Source organism: Meles meles, chromosome 20 (genome assembly GCF_922984935.1).
Source record: "Meles meles chromosome 20, mMelMel3.1 paternal haplotype, whole genome shotgun sequence".
Taxonomy (NCBI): domain Eukaryota; kingdom Metazoa; phylum Chordata; class Mammalia; order Carnivora; family Mustelidae; genus Meles; species Meles meles.
This window is the reverse complement of record NC_060085.1, coordinates 57,819,272-57,842,341: the sequence shown is the minus strand read 5'-3', so window position 1 is coordinate 57,842,341 and position 23,070 is coordinate 57,819,272. Positions and strand designations below refer to the sequence as shown.

The window sequence follows — 23,070 nt, the reverse complement described above, 5'->3', positions numbered from 1 at the left end:
AATTGGTAAGGAAGAACTAAAACTGTTACTACTTGCAGATGACATGATACAATACATAGAAAACCCCGAAGTCTCCTCCAAAAAATGAATTCAGTAAAGGTGAAGGACAGAAAATCTACATGAAAATGTTGCATTTCTATATGCTAATAATGAACTATCAGAAAGAGAAGTCAGTTAGGCATCTCCCTTAGGCTCAGGTCATGATCCCAGGGTCCTAGAATCAAGCCCCACATCAGGTTCCCTGCTCAGTGGAGAATCTGCGTCTCTCTCTCCCTGCCGCTCCCCCTGCTTGTGCTCTCTCTCCCTGTCAACTGAATAAATAAAATCTTTAAAAAAGAGAGAGAGAGAGAAGTTAAGAAAATCTCATTTACAACTGCATCAAAAAGAATAAAATAAAATACCTAGGGATAAATTTCAATAAGGAGGTAAAACACCTGTATTCTGAAAACCGTCAAAGCGGTAAGAAAAGAAACTAAAAATGACAAAAATAAATGGGAAAACATACAAGCATACCTCATTTTAGTGGCACTTCACAGATACTGCATTTTTTTTTTACAACTTGAAGGTTATGGCAACCCCATGACAAGCAAATCTACTGTGCCATTTTTCCAACAGGATTTGCTCACTTCGTGTCTCTGTCCCATTTTGGTAATTCTCACAATATTTCAAGCTTTTTCATGATTATTTTGTTATGATGACCTGTGGTCAGTGATCTTTAATGTTACTTACTGTAATTGTTTTGGGGAGCCGTGAACTCCACCTACATAAGACAGTGAGCTTAACTGATAAACATACATGTTCGGACTCCTTCACTTTCCCAGTCTCTTCTCCCTCTCCTCTGGCCTCTTTCTTCCCAGAGACACAATGTTGAAAATAGGCCCATTAGTAACCCTATAATGGCCTCCAGTGAACACAAAAGAGAAGAAGTGAAACAGCCCTACAGCTGATGTGGGGAAGGTTGTAAGTCTGGAAGGTCTGGAGAGAAGATCAAACCAGCTACATTTCCGTAGGACCAAGGCCTACTCCAGAGCAAAGCCCTTAGTCTCTTTAATATGTGAAGGCTGGGCGAGGTGACGAAGCTGCAGAAGAAAAGTCTGAAGCTGGCAGAGGTGGTTCACGAGTTCAAGGAGAGAAGCCGTCTCCATGACATAAAAGTACAAGGTGAAGCAGCAAGTCCTGACGTAGAAGCTGCAGCGATATCCAGGCAGCACCCTCACCAGCAAAAAGGCTAAACCTTACTGCAAGCTCAAGGTGACAGCATTTTTTAGCAATACAATGTGGGTGGTTTTTTTTTAAGATTTTTTATTTTTAAATAATCTCTACAAGCTCAAACTTAAAACTGCAAGATCAAGAGTCACATTCTTGGGGCGCCTGGGTGGCTCAGTGGATTAAGCCTCTGCCTTTGGCTCAGGTCATGGTCTCAGGGTCCTGGGATCGAGCCCTGCATCCGGCTCTCTGCTCAGCAGGGAACCTGCTTACCTGCTCTCTCTCTCTCTGCCTGTCTCTCTGCCTACTTGTGATCTCTGTCAAATAAATAAATAAAATCTTTAATAAGAAGAGTCACAGGCTCTAACTAGAATGTAAATAAAAGCATGAAAAAAAAGTCTCATGCCCTACTCACTGAGCCAGCCAGGTGCCTCAGCAATAAAGTATTTTTAAATGAAAGGAATGTACAGGGGCACCTGGGTGGCTCAGTGGTTTAAGCCTCTGCCTTCGGCTCAGGTCATGATCTCAGGGTCCTGGGATTGAGCCCCGCATCAGGCTCTCTGCTCAGTGAGGAGCCTGTTTCTCCCTCTCTCTCTGCCTGCCTCTCTGCCTACTTGTGACCCCTCTCTCTGTCAAATAAAAAAAAAAAAAAAAAAAAAGGTGATCCTCTTTAAATAAATAAATAAATAAATAAAAGGTATGTACATTTTTGGGGCATCTGGGTGGTTCAGTCAGTTAAGCATCTGCCTTCAGCTCAGGTCATGATCCCAGGGTCCTAGGACTAAGTATCATATTGGACTCCCCGCTCAGTGAGGAGCCTGTTTCTCCTTTTCCCTCTGTTCTCCCTGCAGTCAAATAAATAAAAATTTTTTAAAAGGTATGTACATTTTTAAGACATAATGCTAATGTACACTATTTAATACACTGATGTAGTGTAAACGTAACTTTTATATGCACTGGGAAAACAAAAAATTCATTTGACATGCTTTATTGTGGTAGTCTGGAACCAAACCTACAGTATCTCTGAGGTATGCCTACACCATGCTCACAGACTGGGAGAATGTCATTAAAATGTCAACACTACCCAAAGAAATCTATAGATTTAACGCAATATGTATCAAAATAACAGTGGCATTCTTCACAGAGAACGGAATAAATAATCCTAAAATTTGTATGAACCGCAAAAGATTACAAATAGCCAAAGCAACCTTGAGAAAGAAGAATGAAGCTGGAGGTATCATGGTCCCTGAAGTTCAAAGCTATAGTAATAAACACAGTACGGTACTACCACAAGAACAGACATAGAGATCAGTGAGAACAGAGTCCAGAAATAAACCTACACTTTTAAGGTCATTTAGTCTTTGACAAAAGGGGCAGGAATATACAATGGGGAAAATAGTCTCCTCCATAAACACTGTTGGGAAAACTGGACAGCTACATTCAAAACAATGAAACTGGACCGTTTTCTTTTCTTTCTTTTTTTTTTTTTTTGGACCTTTTTTAATATCAAGAACAAAAATAAACTCAAAATTGATTAAAGATTTAAATATAAGACCAGAAACCATAAATCTCCTAGAAGAAAACACAAGCAGTAAGTTCTTAGACATTGGTTTGAGCAGTGATTTTTTTTGGCTCTGTGTCTCCGGGCAAGGGAAACAAAAGCAAAAATCAATCAATGGGACTATCAAACTAAAAAGCTTCTGTGCAGCAAAGAAAACCATCAACAAAATAAAAAGGCAACCTACTGAATGGGAGAAGGTGTTTGCAAGTGATACATAACCAATAAGGGGTTATATCCAAAATATATAAAGAACTCACAACTCCATGTCAAAAACCAAACAATCCAACCAACTAAAAAACGAGCAGATAATGTGAACAGACATTTCTCCAAAGAATACACAGAGGTGACCAAAGACATCAGAGAAAGGCAACTCAAAACCACAATGAAATATCACCTCAGACATGTCAGAATGGTTAGCATCAAAAAGGTAAGAAGTAACAGGTGAGGATGTGGAGAAAAAAGAACCCTCTTGTACTGTTGGTGGGAATGCAAAATGGTGCAGCCACTGTGGAAAACGGTAAGGAAGTTCCTCAAAAAATTAAAACTAGATGGGTGCCTGGATGGCTCAGTCGTATAGCATCTGCATTTGGCTCAAGTCATGATCCTGGGGTCCTGGGATTGAGACCCATATCGAGCCCTGCATCAGGCTCCCTGTTCATCAGAAAGCCTGCGTCTCCCCCTCCCACTTCCCCTACTTATGTTCCCTCTCTCGCTGTGTCTCCCTCTGTCAAATAAACAAATAAAATCTTTAAAAAAAAATTAAAAATAGAACCACCATACAATCCAGTAATTCCACTTCTAAGTATTTGTATGAAGAAAGCAAAAACACTAATTTGAAAAAATTCATCAACCTCTACCTTTACAAGAACGTTATTGACAATAGCCAAAATACAGAAGCAACCTAAGCGTCCATCGACAGATGAATAAAGAAAATGTAGTATACATAAACTCAGCCGTTAAAAAAAAATGAAATCAAGTCATTTGCAACAAGATGAATAGATCTAGAGGGTATCACACTATGTGAACTGAGTAAGACAGAAAAAGACCATACAATTTCACTTCCATGTGGAATCTAAAAACCAAACAACCAAAACAGAAACAGACTCACAGACACAGAAAACAATATGGTGGTTGCCAGAGGTGGGGGGGCAGGGGGGGGTGGGAATGGAGGGAAAGGCAAAATAGGGGAAGGGAATTAAATGACACAAACTTCTAGTTAGGAAATAAATAAGACATGGCAATATAATGTATAGCATAAAGAATACAGTTAATAATATGTAACAACTTTGTACAGCAACCAACACTAGCTAGATTTATACTGGTGATCACTTTGCAATGTATATAAGCATTGTATCACTATGCTGTACACCTAAAACTAATAATATATATCAATTACACTTCAATTAAAAAGAAAATAACAAAATAAAATGATCATTTCACTCCAAAAAGCATAAAGGATAAACTTGTCCTCAGGGAGTAAAAAATCATCTAATTTAACTGTATTGTTATAAACAATATAGGACCCTAGCTTATATTCAAAATAATTTGGAAGTCTAACAGGCATTATCAATTGTGTCTGGGGACACATTTTATTTGCAGTAATTTTGGTATATAAATATTTCATATTTCATTTCTTGTTAACTGGTATATAAAATGTCCACATTTCCTACTATGCTCTCACTTCCACATAAAAGAATAGCCTCAGACAACATATGAACAATCAATAAGAGAACTTTAACTTGGGGCACCTGGGTGGGCTCAGTGGGTCAAGCCTCTGCCTTCAGCTCAGGTCATAGTCTCAGGGTCCTGGGATCGAGCCCCATGTCAGGCTGTCTGCTCAGTGGAGAACCTGCTTTCCCTCTCTCTTCCTGCCTCTCTGCCTGTGACCTCTGTCAAATAAATAAATAAAATCTTAAAAAAAAAAAAAAATCACAAGTTATGTAGCCAAAATAGCCTTATAGCTATTAAAGAAATTGAATTAGTTAGGGGTGCTGGGGCGACTCAGCCGGTTATGTGTCTGACTTTGGCTCAGGTCATGATCTCAGGGTCTTGGGTTCAAGCCCTGCGCTGGGCTCCATGCTTAGCAGGGAGCCTGCTTGTCCCTCTTCCTCTCCCTCTACCCCTCCCCCTGCTTGTGCTGTCAAACAAGTAAGTAAAATCTTTAAAAAAATTGAATTATTTAAAATTTTTCCATTAAGAAAACTCAAGGGTCAAATTTTTCACTGGTGAATTCTGCCAAATATTTAAGGAAGGAATCATACCAGCTTTACACAAAGTCTTACCAAAACCTGAAGAAGAGCAAACATTTCCTGACTTAGTCTATGTGGCAAGCATTATTCTAATTAAAAATTGGATTGTCTGGAGGTTTTTTGCTACTGAGCTGTAGGAGTTCTTTGTATATTTTAGATAGTAATCCCTTACCTAACATACGGTTTTTACAAGTATTTTCTCCCATTCCTTAGGTGATGGTTTGCAGTGCAAAAGTTTCTAAGTTTGCTGTAGATTTTTGCTTTATGTTTGTTTTGTTTTATTTTTAATTGCTGTTGGCTATGTCTGTTCCCCAGGTATAAACCCAAGGTCTTCTTAGGTTTCCTGAATCCATGCCTTTCCCTGGGCATGTGTGGTGGCTTTATGATTCCCCCTGCATATGTGGTTGCTTTTGAATGACCTCATCTTCAATCTGGCTCCCGAAAGAGAAAGAAAAATGAAGGGGGTGGGGGCAAAAAGGCACAGCATCCTAAATCCCCTGCAAGTCACTCTGGCCACAGGGATAAGGGCTTGTAATCAGAGCACATGACCCTAATATTTGATAGATAAGGTCTTTTTTTTTTCCCCCTACTCTGGCTCCCCCAAAGCATGTGTAAGCTGCTCCAGGAATAGGTGCATAGCTGCCTGCTTTGGCGCTGGAGGTAGAAGATGGGTGGCGGTTGCTGTGCTCAGAGCTAACTGATGAAAATTAACTGCAGTTTACTATTCATGCTCTCCTGGAAACTGCAGGCCTTCAACAAATTCCAGAGTTCCAAAAGCAGTTAGTTACATTACACAGACTTTGTCATTGCAGTTGTCCAGGTGGGGAGACAGATTTCTGGTGATTCCTACTCTGCTACTGTCCCAGAATCCTCTGGTCACTTGACTAACAAAGGTACCAAGTGAATTTAAGAGGGAAAGGATAACCTTTTCAACAAATGTTGCTGGAGCAACGGGACAGTCGTATGCAAAAAAAAAAAAAAAAAAAAAAATCCTCAAATTTTACCTCACGTCACATATAAAATTAACTGGAAAGGGGTCATAAATCTGAATGACTTCTGGAAGAAATATAGACAAAAATCATCCTGACCTTGGGTCTGGCAGATTTCTTACATAAAACACAAAAAAAGATAAACTACAAAAGAAAAAATTTCACTTAACATTAAAACTTTTGCTAATAAAATGAAAAAAAAAAAAAAATCAAGCCACAGACTAGAAGAAAATTTTTGCTGAACTTGTACTAGAGAGAAGACCTGTACGTAGAATAGACTTCTTAACTCAACAATAAGACAATCCCAGTTTTTAATGCATAAGTATTTAAAAGACATTTCACTAAAGAAGATATACTGATGGCAAATAAGCACATAAGATGCCTAACATTACTAGTTATTAGGGAAATGAAAATTATAACCACAATGAGATACCATAACACACACACAAGAATGCGACTGACATACCAAATGTTAGTGAAAATATGGATCAACTGGAACTTTAATAACTGGTGAGAATGTAAAGTAATTAACTCTGGAAAACAGTTTGGCAGTTACTTAAAAAGTTAAACATGAACCTACCTTATAATCTAGATATTCCACTCCTTCATACCTCCCCAAGAGAAATGTGAGCATATGTCTGTCTACATCAGACTCACAGAAAAATATTCACATCTTCTGTGATAGCTAAAATCCGAATACATACTGAAAGTCAGTTAATAGGTGGGCAAATGAACAAACTGTGGTATATCCACACAAAGAGATACTACTCAGTGTTAAAAAGGAATGAACCAGGGGCGCGTGGGTGGCTCAGCCGGTTAAGTGTCTGATTTTCGATTTCGGCTTAGGTCAGGATCTCAGGATTGGGAGACTGAACCCCATGTTGGGCTCCAAGCTAGGATTCTCTCGCTCCCTCTACCCCTCCCCACCCCCAAAAGGATTGAAACTCGAAATTATACCAGAAGCAGCTACGCAGCTACGCGAAAATGTATGTAATGTAGAATTCTATTTAAAAAGAATTCCAGGAAATGCAAACTAATCTACAGTGACAGAGAGCCCATCAGTGGTTGCCTGGGGACGGGTGGGGATGAGAAGGGATGAGAAGAGCAAGAGAAAGCATTTAGGGTAATGGATATGTTTATTAACTTAATTGTGTTGATGGCCCCTTGGGGATACATAGATGTATTTTTTAAAGAACATTATTATATTTGAATACACAATTTTTGTACAACCAAAAAGTAAAACATCACAGTGAACTGGTGGTGAGAACACATGATATTTCATGTGCAATGCATGGCAAATGGTTAGTCATAAATGATCTCCTAGAAACCAGTAACAAGGGGCGCCTGGGTGGCTCAGTGAGTTAAAGCCTCTGCCTTCAGCTCAGGTCATGATCCCAGGGTTCTGGGATCGAGCCCTGCATCAGGCTCTCTGGTCAACGAGGAGCCTGCTTCCCCCTCTCTCTCTGCCTGCCTCTCTGCCTACTTGTGATCTGTCAAATAAATAAATAAAATCTTTGAAAAAAAAAAAAAAAAGAAACCAGTAACAAAAACACTAATATTCTAAGGGAAATGAAAGGGGGAAAAGAAAGAGGAAAATGAAATAACAAGTGACTAGCAAGGTTTAAGAACATATGAAGATGACTGAACTATACAGTAAGAGAAGAAAAGCAATTTTTTTTGTAATACCACACTGTCAAAGATTAAGACACGGAAATGTAATGTTTCTACTGTTCAAGAAAACAGAAGTTTCATAAACATTGGGAGACGAGATTGATGAGGACAATCTATACCATTTGGGGAAAATTTCTACTTTTGACTCTGAATATAAATTTTGGATACACTTACTTCCAATAAGGTGGAAATACTAGGACTATTTCAAAAAAATTAGGCAGAGAAATTAAAAATAATTTATATATAAAGCATATAAGGGCCTAGAAAATGTGAATCTAATATATGGGTCCGAAAGACTACTAGCATAACAATTTGTTCATTAATATGGGGGCACATATATATCAAAATTTATCAAACACTACACTTTAAGTAGGTGTAACTTATTATAAATCAATTATACCTCTATAAAGCTTATGAAAACCCTGACAAATCAGATTGTAGAAGTTTAAGTAAAACAACAAGGAACTAAGAAAAGATACAATTAGGAAGATAACCACTAGAACAAAACAGAACAAATATTTCTAAATAAAAGATAATTATACACAACAAAGCAACTTTTCAAACCAGCAACAGAACAAGTGTTAGTGATGTAGAATTTCTGTGAGTGTGCTGGGGGGAGGGTGTGCACACGGACAGAAACACTTCAAGGAGGTCCACCAGGCCAAAGCTATTTTAATAATAGTAAAATATTATATAAATATATATTAAAATAATAGTAAAATAAAATAGTAAAATATTGCCTTTTTAAAAAATTCTAATCCTATCATGAGTGTACAATGGGGTTTTCCTGGAGCAATAAGATATGCATCACAGATTAAATGCAGAAAATAATGAGAATCCAGCTGGATTCTACCTGGTTCTGGCTAGATTCTGGTATCTATTGTTGTATGTAACAATAAGCCGAATATTAAAAAGATCTGTGAAACTAAAACCATATTTCTCACTATTTTTGTCTGCTTGTTTGTAAATAAATATTCTCATTTAAAATATTGTTTGCTAACATGTACTGGGCTTTTCATGACTTTTAAATAAAGTAATAAATGAACACAGTATTTTTAAAATTTTTGTTTTAATCTTCTAGCAGGGCACATATTCATAGATAAAACCCACATAACGAAGAACCTTTTGGGATCCTCAGTGCTAGAGAAATACTACTGTCAATCAATCATCACTGAACTCCCCAGAGAGCTCCCTCCATCAAGACGCAGCCCTGTCAAAGGACTGGCTGAACGGTCTAATGGAGGGATCTTCAGGCCACACCGGTGCTCTTGACCTGTGGTCTGCAAGCTGCTAGACTACTCCTGGTTCATAACAAGCTAAGAGAGAGTAAACCTTTAAAAACACACAGCAATTTTACACTGCCAAAAAACCAACCACATGATCAATGGATTTATATTTTGTAGGTCTCTGTGGTTTTTTTCCCGTCCATTTTCCTAGTTGTCATTTTATCGTATGTTACAAAAGTGTTGGTTTGCAACAGTCTGGAAATGTTTAAAAGCAATCCTTCACCACATATACACTGAGAAACACTAAACTAGATGCCTTCTAATTAAATAGCAATAGAGATGGTTTAGATAGTTTCAGAGGTGGAATTCAGTGATTCATCAGTTCTACTGAATGCCCCGTGCTCATTACTTCAAGTGCTCTCTCCTTCATGCCCGTCACCAGTTACTCTATCCCCTGACCCCCTCCCCTCCAGCAACCTTCAGTTTGTTTCCTAGAGTTAACAGTCTCTTATGGTTTGTCTCCCTCTCTGATTTTTTTTTTTTTAAGATTTTATTTATTTATTTAACAGAGAGAGATCACAAGTAGGTAGAGGGGCAGGCCGAGAGAGGGGGGAAGCAGGCTCCCTGCTGAGCAGAGAGCCCGATGAAGGGCTCAATCCCAGGACCCTGAGATCATGACCCGAGCAAACGCAGAGGCTTTAACCCACTGAGCCACCCAGGCACCATGCCCTCTGATTTTGTCTGATTTTATTTTTCCTTCCCTTCCCTAATGTTCATCTGCTTTGTTTCTTAAATTTTAAAGCAAGTGGGATGATTAAGCAAAATATTACCAAGATATTATTTCTATATGATTAATGACATTCAAAAGAGCTTCCCTTATGTATATTGCTTCTAATGTAAGTATCAAAGCAACGGTCCTTAAAATGGAAATTAGTAATGATAAAGAAGATCATACATACCCTCTTCAGTGAAGAATTTTTCTACAGGTCCCAAAAACTGATTGATATCATTAAGTTCATCTTGGCTAACTTCTGGAAACGGGAAAACTTCTTTCTAAAATGATAAACATTTACTGAAAATTTAATTTTTAGAAACTTCCCATCATGGTGACATCCATCAGAAGGGGAGAAAACAGATGCTACACTTGCTATTAGCCAAAGGGCCCAGAAGCAAAAGGGGAGAAAGAGTTGCTGGATTCCGTATCTGGCAGGCTGGGCAGTACTCACTGACAGAAGTAGAGCTCAAGTCCTGGAACAGAAACTGTGCATTAGATTCCTCCACCGAGAGACATCTTCTACCCAACTCAAGCAGGCTTCTTCCGGCTTTTGCTCTGCTTTCCCTATCAGTAACAAGTTGGGCAGATTGTCCCATGAAACAAAGAGCCCTAACATTTCAAAGCCCTGGGCTCTGTTCCCTGATTTGCAGCCTGCTAACTGGGTGGCCTCAGCCAAAGCCCTTCCCCTCTCCACGCTTCCACTGCCCTGCCTGTAACATGCAGGTAAATATTTACTCAACGCTGTGGGGAGGATTGTGAAAGGCAATAGGAGGGAAAGCTCTCTACTGAAATGTAAAATTCTACGCTGGTTATTTTGTGAGTTCCGAAGATGCCATGCCCACTGCGCCCATGAGAATACAAGACAGTGACCTGGCCACATCTTGCTGGGTTGTTGCCCGGCTATGCACTCCAGCCTCTGTCCCTCCAGTTCCGAGGACATCGACTCACAGGAGGATCACTGCAGGAGACCCGGCTGTTGGGCCACATCAACCTGAATTCAACTCTGGCCCCACCACTTACATGTGTGACCTGGCCCTTCTCAGGGTCAGCTTCTCTTCTGTTACAGTTGACCCCTCAGAAGGGGAGGCTCAAAAGAGATAAGGTGCTGGGGCACCTGAGTGGCTCAGTAGGTTGAGCTTCTGCCTTCAGCTCAGGTCATGATCCCGGGGTCATGGGATCAAGCCCCGCATCGGGCTCTCTGCTCGGCGGGAAGCCTGCTTCCCCCTCTCTCTCTGCCTGCTTGTGATCTCTGTCAAATAAATAAATAAAATTAAAAAAAAAAAAAGAGAGATAAGGTGTATCCTGGAATATGAAGAAGCTGTAATAACTTGTATAAGACACTGGTCTGCTCTTGTTTCTGCCTTGAAAGCCTGGAAAACAGCTGAGCTTTAAGTCTGTCTCAAACTGTCAATGGCCAGTGTTTCTGGCTGACCTAGGATTCTCACTAGGCCCTCACTATATATTGCCTTAAACTACTGTTATTACCTATTACCTGTTGTGTCCTTAGCTCTCCTGGCTTTCTGGGTTCCTGCCACCCCTGCAGCTGCCAGCACAGCAGGAGGACCTAGATGAGTACTTGGATTTGGTCTCATTAACAGCTGAAAGAGGATGTCCCAGGCCACAGGCTGCCAGCCCCCAGGAGTCCTGCCTCTCCTCATGGCACCTCCCACCAAGTGTTCAAGAAAGGTCTTCAAAACAGAAGGGTCCTCAGTGTTCCCCCTCTAGCCTCTTGTGTATCTAATCAGCCACTGAAGCCTGTCCACTCTAAAATCATGCCCCCAAGTTCTGGTCCCAGAACCTGCGACTACAGGCTTGGGGTGGGTTCCTAGCCGAAAGAGCCAGCAGACTAAAAGGAATTCCTGCCTCCAGGCCATCCCTGACCCTGCCCTCAAGATGGTCTAGATGGAAACTATGTGGAGACTTTCATCACTCACATCCTCTCAGAACAAAGCCAGCTGCTTAGCTGAACACACAGAAGCTCAACCTAGGCTCACAGGTTCCTATGGGCTTGTGCAACGGGCGGTGTTAGAGGAAGATGATTCTGTCCTGATACCAGTGACCACACGAGGTGAGAAAAGAGAACAAACAGCCTGGTAGCTAGTTGGCCCTCACCTACAACCAAAGGATAACTGCTACAGGAAGAGAGATCTCAAGTGCATATAGGAGCAATGTTCAAAATCCCAGTGGGATGCCTTGTGGGTGCTGGGCTTGATATCTAGCAGCAGTTTTTAAAGTTTTTGAAGCAGTGGAACCAGTTTCTCAAATAAGTCTACTATGGAAACCAAATATGTAAAACAGTTAAAAGTCGAGCTGCTCAGGTTGAGGATGCAGGTGGGGAGGTCACCCAAATGCTTCCCATTCAACTCCCCACTGGTCCCTGCAGTAGCCCCTGGGACATTTCCAGGAATAGCAAGGGTCCGGCCGAGAGCGGCAAGGACAGCTACAGGCCTAGAGGACCTCGACGGCTTCTCTTTATTTGGACAGTCTAAGCATCTCAAATGCCATGTTCCGGCTCAAATCCCAGTAATGCTGTGAGATGATGTCAGCTTGAATCAGGGCAGTAGCACGGGAGGGGCTTAGAAGTGGTCAGATTCTAAATATATCCCGCAAGTAGAGGAAATCAGGATTTGCTGTTAGCTTAGACGTGGATTATGAGAATAAGAGGCATCCACGGGGATTCCAGGTGTTTGGCCCAAGTAAGTGAACAACAGAGCCACCCTACCATCTCCGATAAAGATGATGGAGGCGGGGGTCGCCTGGGTGGCTCAGGAGGCTGGGCCTCTGCCTTCGGCTCAGGTCATGATCTCAGCATCCTGGGATCAAGCCCCACATCAGGCTCTCTGCTCAGCAGGGAGCCTGCTCCCCCCCCCCACCTCTGCCTGCTTGTGATCTCTGTCTGTCAAATAAATAAATAAAATCTTAAAAAAAGAAAAAAAAGATGCTGAAGGGGAGGAGCAAGACTGGGTGGCCACACCAGGAACTCGGGTTTCAGACATGCTAAATCTGAGGTGCCTGTTAGACATCTGAGTGGAACTCTTGGGTAAAATGGTAGATATCAAGAGCCTGGAGTTCAGGGGAGAAATCTGGTCTGGAGAAATTTATTAGAGTCGTCAGGATTCTGATAAAGTCACAGACTAAACTAGATTAAAGGAGGAGTTGTGGGTAAAGAGAGATCTACAGGGCCACCTGGGGGCAGGGGGCGGGGCTCACTGGGTGATCTCAGGGTCCTGGAATGGAGCCCTGCATCCAGCTCTCTGCTCAGTGGGAAGCCCGCTTCCCACCCCCCCCACCCCCACCCCTGCCCTCTGCCTGCCTCTCTGCCTACTAGTGATCTCTGTCTGTCAAATAAATAAATAAAATCTTTACCAAAAAAAAAAAAAAAAAAAGACAGAGGTCTACAGACTGAGCCTCAGAAAACCCCAACTTTGAAAAACAGACCCAAATATACAGAGAACTAATGGGTGTGAGAGGAGGCAGGATGGGAAAAATGGGTGAAGACGAGTGGGAGGTACAGGCTTCCGGGGAGGAAAGGTACAGCATAGGGAATAGTCAATGGTCCTTTAGTAGTGTTGTATGGTGACAGGAGGCAGCTACAGTTGTAATAAGCGTAAGTACAGACTTGTCAAATCACTATGTTGTATACCTACAGCTAACGTAACACTGTGTGTTAACTATACTTCAATTAAAAAAAAAAGAAAAAAGATTCAACTGAAACTTAACACTTTAACACTGCATGTTACTATAGTGGACATTAAAAAAAAAAAAAAAGTCAGGGCCTCGAGAGTATAACGCTAAGTGAATAGGCCAGTCAGAGATGACAAATACCATATGATTTCACTCATATACGGAACACAAGAAACAAAACAAATGAGCAAAGAGGAAAAAAGAGAGAGAGAGAGAGAAACTAAGAGATTCTTTTTAAAGATTTTAGTTATTTAAGAGACAGAGGGAGTTAGAGAGAAAGAGAGCAGAGAAGGACAGTGAAAGGGAGTAGACTCCCTGCTGAGCAGGGAGCCCAAGGAGGGACTCTATCCCAGGACCCTGCGATCATGACCTGAGCCAAAGGAACATTCTTAATCAACTGAGCCACCCAGGCACCCAAAGAAAGAGGCTCTTTTTTTTTTTTTTTTTAATTTAAAGATTTTATTTGTCAGAGAAAGAGAAAAAGGCACAAACAGGGGAGCAGCAGGCTCCTTGAGTGAGGAGCCTGATGTGTGACTCAATCCACTCAATCCTAGAACGCTGGAGATCACCTGAGCCAAAGGCAGCTGCTTAACCGACTGAGTCATCCAGGTGTCCCAAAAAGAGAGAATCTTAACTGAAGAGAACAAACAGATGGTTGCCAGAGCATAGGTGGGTCGAGGGATGGGTGATACAGGTGAAGGAGAATTAGAGTACGCTTACAAGATAAGCACTGAGTAATGATTAGAATTGTTTACTCACTATATTGTATACCTCAAACTAATATAACACTGAATGCTATCTACACTGGAATTAAAAATTTAAAAACAATTCAAAAAAACAAAAAGAGAAAATTCCCAACTCTGAATGGGCTAGTCAGAAAGACTGGCCAATGTTTAGAGGTTAAGGAGCTAAAAAGAACCAGCATAGGAAACTGAGATGGATCAGCCAATGAAGTCAATAGAAAAGCCAGGAGAGAATGGATTTTTAGAAGCCAGGAGTGATGAACTGCGTCAAGGAAGATGAGAAGAGACCACTAGGTTTGACAACATGGAAGTCACTAACTGACTTCACAAAAGAGCAATTTTAGACTGTTAAGGACAGAAGCTCCAATGGTCTGAGTTCCGGATGCAGCAGAGAGGGTACAATCACTGATGTAGGTAAGAAAGGAGAGAATTACTGGATCAATGCCCCTGAGTAGGTGAGAAGCATGGGGTCTAGTGATGAGGTTGGTTTGCTAAGAGTAGGTAGATACCCTACTCTTATCATCCATAATAATCGACTGTAGACCCTATGGGTACACCTGTGGGGAGGAGGGATAAATGCGGTGGTGGAGGTTCTGCTCTGCACGTACTTTCTCAGTGAAACAAGAAGCAAAGTTGACAGGTGAGTGAGGATGGAGGAGGTGGTGCAAGAAGCCTGGAGAAAGAGAAACATGAAAGATTTGTGGTCTTTTCACCAATGTGCTGGAAGGCATGATAGATATCCCAGGACCAAGTGCCCCAGTAGCCCCAGGTTCTGGGAAGGATGGTTTCTCAAACGTTAACAACTGGCTTTGCACTTCCCAGCAGGGCAAACCACTCTGAGTTTCAACTTCTGCACCTGTACTGCCTGACTGATTAGAGGAACAGTCTTAAAAACAGAGAATAACTCCTTAAACAATAGTACCAGCCAATATTCCAGCCTACCTCAAAGCATTTTACACACTTTTTTTTCCTTTGCTTTGCACCACACTTTTAAGAGAGGGCAAGTACCACTTTCACTATTTTGTAGATTAGCACACTCAGGCACAGGAAAGTGAAGTGACTAATTCAAGATCACAAGACTACTAAGTGGTGAAGTCGGGAAACATTACCTATTCTGCTGCCTCTTGCATCTAACAGCACCTGACAGTTTAAAAAGCATTTCCGCCCATTACAAATCTGACTTTACAACACATCTGTGAGGCAGGACGTAACTAGCTCCATTTTAAGGCTGAAAGAACTGAGGATGAAAGTCGCACAACCGTCAAATCTATTAACAAGAGGATAATGAGTAACAGCTAGGTTACTGTTGGGTTATATACCACCGATGGAAGGGACCGGATGTGGAAGGCACCTTGGAGCCAGCCTGCAGAGGCAGGGTGAGGAGCTGGAACTCAAGCCGTGAAAGCTAAGGAGCCGCTGGAAACGAACAAAAGAGCACCACGGTCACGGTCTGAGCTATTTAGTAAACACAGAGGAAGCCCCGAACGTTTCCGGGGCAAAACGCTGAGCTGAGAGTTGCTCAGTGACCACCTCGCCTAGGGTTCCCCAAATTGGCCTAACAAGAATTAGCTGTCAGAACTGTAGACTGATTCTCAGGGCCCGTAGCCTAGATTCTTCCCTTTACCTTGAAAGATTCTGGAAGGACTCGGAACTTGGGAGTTTTAGCACACCTCCGCCTGGCGGGCGTACATATCAGCCAGGTGTGGGGACTCTCACTTTGACCTCTTTCCTGCCAAAGGGCAAAAAGCGGGAGGCAAGAGAGCAAGGGGAGGCCAGGGCTCGGCCTTACCTTCTCGATTTTGCCCAGGAAGAGCTCCTTGGCGAAAGCTCGGCTCGGCGGGCTGGAGCGCAGCAGGCGCCGGCTCGTGGCGAAAGCCACCAGAGCCCGGGAGGCGCGCGCCACTATCGCCCTGCGCGATACGAGGACAGAGACAGCCATGCCGCCTGACGTGATCCACGCGAACTCCGCGCCCGCAAGTCTTTTTTAACGCCTCAGTCACGTGCACCCTGCAGGCGCCTTGGGATGACGCCACTGGCCTGAGCCACGCCCCTGGTCGGCATTTGCGACGCCCTTCGCCTTTGCGCTTGCGCTGCTTCCCCCGAGGGGGAGGTCCCAGGGGCGGGCCCGACGCCATGTTGGAAACCTCTTGCTGGGCCTTTAGTGGCAACGGGAAAACTTTTGATATGAAGTGCTTGGGTGGTTGCGCCAGACACACACCCCCAAACTTCTCGGCCCGCGGCAGACCCAGCGCGGGCCCAGCTATCTCCCTTGCTTCCCTGTCGCCAGCTGGGGCGACGAGGACGCGGCAAATCTAAAGGAAATGGGAGAGGGATTCTCAATATTGGTTCCCTCTGGAGGGAAACTCAGGATGTGTAATGTGGCGGGGTTTTTTGTTTGTGTGTTTTTTTTTTTTTAAGATGTTTTTCATTTATTTGACAGAAAACCTACAAGCAGGGGGAGCAGCGGAGGGAAGAGGAGAAGCAGGTTCTCCGGTGAGCAGAGAGCCGGATGCTGGGCTCTATTCCAGGATCACGGGATCCTGACCTGAGCCGAAGGCAGACGCTTAACAGACTGAGCCACCCAGGTGCCCTTAATGTTACAGCATTTTATTTTAAAGATTTATCTACTTATTTGACAGATCACAAGTAGGCAGGGAGGCAGAGTGAGAGGAGGAAGCAGGCTCCCCGCTGAGCGGAGAGCGCGATGCGGGGTTGGATCCCAGGACCCTGAGATCGTGACCTGAGCTGAAGGCAGAGGCTTAACCCGCTGAGCCACCAGGTGCCCGTTAGGTCTTTTTAAGTGGATTCATGAAGATACCTTTTGTTGCATAGTTTTCATGTATGTTACATCTAGCGATTTTGGAAGGGAAAAACAGAAGGTTCTGCCAGAACGAGATCTGGCTAGTACTCCTGAGTCACAACTATGCCTGGGAAATGATGAAGGAGCAAGAAAGTGAGCTGAGGACAAAGCGCAAGTGGACACCCACAAACTGCCCCCCCCCAAAAAAAACTCCCAGGTGGTATCTGTGTGACATTGTTCAGGTACTCCTGGCTGCCCGAAATCAAAGGGAAGGAAAAACAAACGGTTACCTTGCAGAGATCGTAGTCAGGAGTCTCCCTCAGTTCACAAATGTCTTAGTGATTTACCAGGAAAAAAGCATTCTTATCAGTAACCTTCCAGAAGGAAATGTAGATAAAATTAACTGTCCTTATACTCTGCAGCCCACTGACAAATAGTTGAGGCAGGCAGAGAGAGTATAAGCTCCTTCCGGAAGCTCCCAACTATCTAAATGTTAAACAACCTTGGTTTGACAATAGCCAGGCCTGAGGTTTCCTGTGAGTCTTCCTTAGCATAGGAGAATCCTTTTGAAACTTCCCTGATCTTTACTTCCCCCAACCCCAAAGTATATAATCAGTTGTTCCTCAGAATCTCAGGGCAGCAGTCTTTTCTGCCCAAGGGCCCTGTCCGTATGGTTTAATAAAACCACCTTTTTGCACAAAAGACATCTCAGGAATTCTTTCTTGGCTGTCCAGACCTCACTTACATTCCAAAACTACATCTAGAAACACCAATTTAAAAGGCAGGTGGAGGAAGAGAAGCTATAGAGGGAACCCAGAAGGGATGTTTTTTACAGTGCAATAGGGTGGTATGGGAAAGGCCATCCAGCCCAGGGAGGAGGGCCTGGCAGTCCCCCAGAGCTGCATAGTCAGGCCCAGCCATAACTGACCCAGGGCAAGTTGACACTCTCTGTTGGTCTTAAGTCATCCTCCTCCAGGAAGATTTACCACAATACAGGGAACTGCTTTCTGCCTCTGTTTGAACTCCTGGAGAACAGTGAGAAATCTGTCATCTCATCATGCTTTGCCAGCCCAGCCCAATAAAAGGTTGACTTGATGACGACATCAAGGGGAAAGAGCTCAGAAACTTTTTTGGTTGCATAATATTTGCAAGCATCTTCTGCAATCTGTGTTATCCGTTCTGTCTTTAACTTTGAAAGGTTTGACAGCTCGTTTCTTCATCTGTGTTCAATACTTGCTCATTTCAGCACTTGGCTTCACTGGAAGGCCTTTGGAAATAACCGCCTTTGAATAACCCCACAGGCAAAACAAGAAGTGAGATTACAAAAGCTGGGTCTCAAGGTTGAGTGGTGTGCATTTTTTTGCCAAAACCTGTAGTCCTATCATTCAATCAGATAATCTCTGGTCCTATTTAGTGTACAGAGGTTTCCCTATATGAAGCAAGTGAGAAATAGTTTCCAAAACAAAAATTGGGAAAATTTAAGGAATAGGTACTCCGGTAGCATGTACAGCAGGAACAGTTTTGGAGTTCTACTACTTTGCCAGTCTCTAAGTTCAGTTTTCTCATCTGTAAAAAAATGAGTATAATACCCCTTATCTCATAGGACTTGCATGGATTAAAATAATAGGAAAGCATCTAGCACAGCAAATGATCAATGGTTGCACTGTGTGATTCTCATCTCACACTTGAAGATCAGCCTCTTAGATTCCCAAGGTAGTTGCTTTCATGAAGGTCTTCCGTACCTGCATGAAAGCCAGGACAGCAAAATCTTATTCCAAGATGGCAAGGTGGCAGCGCCAGCATGGGAAAACCTTAGCTCATGGGAAACAGCCCACCAAGAAGGCACAATGCCAGTCCTTGCTAAGGGGATTTATTCGGACGGAGTGCTGCAGTCTCCCAGCACTCTCCGTTCACTGCTTCACTTCCTGGGCTTTCAGTTCCATGGTCAACGGCAGTCCAGGAGAGGACTCCTTCTGATAAACGTTCGGAAGGTTGAACACTAGGGCACAGTGCCTACATCATTCCCCTCACTTCATCTTATCAGGAGGCCATTTTATCATCTCTCATCCTCACAGGGGTGAGTACAGTACAATGAGATTTTCTTTAAAAAAAAAATTTATTTGACAGAGAGAGACAGCGAGAGAGGGAACCCAAGCAGGGGGAGTAGGAGAGGGAGAAGCAGGCTTCCCACTGAGCAGAGAGTCTGATGCAGGGCTCCATTCCAGGACCCTGGGATCATGATCAGAGCCAAGGGCAGACAGACGCTTAATGACTGAGCCACCCAGGCGCCCCTCAGTGAGATATTTTGAGAGAGAGACAGGCAGACAGACTACATTTACATAACTTTCATTGAAGTATATGGTTATAATTGTCCCAATTATTGTTGTTAATCTCTTAGTGTATCTAATTTATAAATGAGGCTTTATCATAGACACATAGGTATAGGAAAAAAGTATATATATTTTTCAGGCATCCACTAAAGGTCTTGGGACATATTCCCTCCCTCCCCCACGGATAAGGGAGGACTACTGTATTCCCCTTCAACTCAAGCAAATAAACACTGGGAAACACATTTGGGAACGTGTAGCTCATCACCCCGGCGCCTGGAGGAGTAGAATCGGGACACACAGTGGGTCATTGTCAGGAAGGGCTGCAGCCAGCCTCCTCTCAGAAAACCCTTGGGGCTGCAGCAATGGCATTTAGCACTCAGCACTAACATTCCTTTGAAAGGAATAACAATATTTTTTGCAATCCTCTTAGCCAGTGACCGTGGGACTGCAAACCAGATAATGAAGCGCGATGTGGGGAATTCATTTTAATGGTTCACCCACTGAGCACCGAAGGTAAAGACCCTTCAGTCTCCCAAGTCAGTGTCTGCATTTCAAAAAGCTTTCAATGCTCACCCAGCATGAGCTGATCAAGAACACAGTTTGCTCGCCATTAAAGCTCAATAAAATACCTAGCAGATGACAATGTGATTTCTTACATAGAGACTGATAACCAGCTCTGCTCTCTGAGTTCTTTCATTTATCATTTCTACCCTGCCTGCCTCCAAGAAGGATCTGGAGTGTATATTCACACGCCATCAAAGGAATGAAGTGCATGAAAAACTCTCGTTTGTTCCTGGAGGTTGTAAATGCAGATTACAGGACTGTGGAGATTCAGCATTTAAGTCAAACATTATTGATAATTGCTGGATCAGTTCCCTTTTAAAAACAATCACTCCTCTTAATCACATAATAGAACTTGGCATGTACTCAGATTCATTTCTCTTCCAGCTATAATTTATAGAAGAGAGAACTCAGTGAAACTCTTCTGAGGAACTAATTTTATATTTCCCCCTGCAATACATCATAATTAATAGTTTTTTTTTTCCTTTATTCCTGGAGACTCAATATTCTATTGCTGGCCAGACTGTAGCCTATAAATTCTTAAATGCCCAGCACTGCCCTACAAAAGTCACAAAACACGGGGTTTCAGGATGTCCAGCCAAAGTTGTCAGACAGCTGGGTTGGGATTCCAGGTCACAGTGAAAGGGTCATTTGGGGTGCCGTAGACTAAGAAGTACTCCCTAGAACGAAGGCTTGTTTCTTCTCCGTGCCTGCCACATGTGAATTACCTCCCCGACTTGAACAAAAACCCAGCGAAGTGCATGGATTCAGCTGGCGAGATAATCAGTATGTCCAGGCACCAACGTTTTATTCTGTGGATACCAAAATTAAAAAAAAATTTTTTTTTACATGATAGGTTGTTGTAAAGTACATTATTTCCTATGGGTGTTAAGGATAACACCTTAGTTTGAGTTCCAAATAAATGAATTGGGTTTTAACTTGAAAAGCAAGAAGGACGACTATGGGGTAAAGGATGAGTTTTATTTTATTTTTTAAAATATTTTGTTTATGAGAGAGCAGGGTGAGGGGCAGGAGGAGAGGGAGAAGCAGACTCCCCACTGAGCAGGGAGTCCAACATGGAGTTTGATCCCAGGACCCTGGGATCAAGACCTGAGCTGAATGCAGATGCTTAACTGACTGAGCCACCCAGGCACCCCAATGATGGATTTTATTTTTATTTTTTTTAAGATTTTAGTTATTCATTTGACAGAGAGAGAGCACACAAGCAGGGGGAGCAGCAGGTAGAGGGAGGGGGAGAAGCAGGCTCCCTGCTGAGCAAGAAGTCCGATACAGGACTCGATCCCCAGACCCTGGGACCATGACCCAAGCCGAAGGCAGCCGCCAACTGTCGGAGCCACCCAGGGGCCCCAAGGGTGGATTTTAGATCCAAAGTTGATGCAATGGTGTTTCTCGTTTACAACCTTTCCCTTGTTATGGCTTTGATGCCAGACAAGGCTACAGGACCTAAGGGAACACTATGAAGAACTAAAAAGGACAGACATTTGGTTTATGACCAGCAAGAAATGCAAGAAATGTTTGATAAAGCTCGTGTGTCCTGGTCGGCAATGTATTTCTTGGTACAGAGAAGCAATCGGGTGCTTCTCAGCATGCTTGAAAGCTCAGCTTTTGGGGGAAAGAACTACACGAATGTCTCTGATGGGTTCTAAGTTTACTAGCAATACCCAATAATGGGGTCAGGAAACATTTTTGAGGAAGGAGATTTAGATACTGTCCAAAACAACATTCACAGTATAGGATCTTTTGTGGAAAAAAGGGCAAGGTATGAATATAATAAATATATACTAATGATCTTTTTCAATACACAAGATCAAAATTAAGTCAGGCCGGCATTCTTGGCGAGAGAGTGGATTGCACCCATCTACCCATTTTTGCTCCCTTCCCACTAAAACTGGAATAAGGGTTTTTACAAGAACAGCACAAAAGATAAATCCTTAAACATGAAGAGAACAAGAGAGGAGAAAACAAAATTAAATAAAAATCTGGAAGTTGGAAAACAGATGGACAAGTTGTCAGTGGCTTAGCATACACCCCACCCCCAAGCCGGCATGGAGAAATTTGAGAAGCAATCTTTATACTACAGATATCTCACAATCTTGGGAACTGGAAAGACCAGTATCTCCTGAAATGAATAAGGAATGGCTAAATACAGAATATTGGGTAAGAGGCATTTGAGAAGAGCTAAATGGGTCCTTTTCCAAGCCTGCTGGGTAGTCCTCTGCAAGTTAATTTCTCAGTAAATTAAGAAAAAAGGCATTTTTCAGACATGCAAAGGCTCAAATAATTTATCTCCCATGTACGCATCTTTTCCCAAGAAGCCACTGGAGGATAACGCTCTATCAGACCAAAGGGACAGAGTGAGAAAAAGGCCATAACTCCCAGGAAACAGGGGATCCAGTACAGGAAGGGATAAGGGGACCCCTGGGCTGGTTATCATTCAATAGTCCTAGAGGGACAGCACTTGAACTTTAAGAAGATTCAGACATGTGTAACTAAGGAAAATGCTGGGCTCTGTATCTGTATCCACGAGAATGACTGAAAGCTAAGTTCTATCGATAAGATCCACAAAGATGGTGAAATACGGCTGAGAGTGAACAGTAAGATAAGGAAGTGTGCAACACGGATGTTTGTGTTGAAGCTTGGTGGCTCTCAATATTTTGGCAAGAACTTTCTGATCCTCATAGATTTTTTTTTTTAAAGATTTTATTTATTTATTTGTCAGAGAGAGAGAGAGAGAGAGAGATCACAAGTAGGCAGAGCAGCAGGCAGAGAGAGGAGGGAAGCAGGCTCCCTGCTGAGCAGAGAGCCCGATGCGGGGCTCGATCCCAGGACCCTGAGATGAGGACCGGTGCCAAAGGCAGAGGCTTAACCCACTGAGCCACCCAGATGCCCCAATCTTCACAGATTTTATACTGGAATAAAATATCAACCTACCTGAACAAGAAGAATTCTCACATGCATGGTTTGCGAGAGTATCTCTGGAAGGGATCCCAATACGCTGGTGCCAACAGTTGTCTTGGGAGAGAGATTTGGCAGGCTGGGGAGAAGGAGGAAAACAGAAGACAATTTTACTGTTTGATTTTTGTTGTTGTTGTTCCTTTTGATATCTGTGCCATGTGCATGAATTACTTATTCAAAATAAATTAATGAGCTAAAATAGATCTTCCAAAAAAACCCAAAAAACAAAAAACAACACATCATGCTTGGGGCACCTGGGTGGCTCAGTGGGTTAAGCCTCTGCCTTTGGCTCCAGTCAT

The 23,070-nt window shown here is 42.8% G+C and overlaps 1 protein-coding gene across 1 annotated transcript in view; it reads right to left on the bottom strand.

The window, feature by feature from the left end:
• Positions 1-16,067, bottom strand: part of ACAD9 (acyl-CoA dehydrogenase family member 9) — a 40,683-nt gene extending 24,616 nt beyond the window's left edge. Inside the window, exons 1-2 of the mRNA XM_045990742.1 lie at positions 15,894-16,067; positions 9,862-9,955 (exon numbers count right to left, since the gene is read on the bottom strand). Coding sequence (XP_045846698.1) covers positions 9,862-9,955; positions 15,894-16,043 — 244 coding nt within the window. The 5' untranslated portion in view covers positions 16,044-16,067. The remainder of the gene's footprint in view (positions 1-9,861; positions 9,956-15,893) is intronic.
• Positions 16,068-23,070: the final 7,003 nt, after the last annotated feature.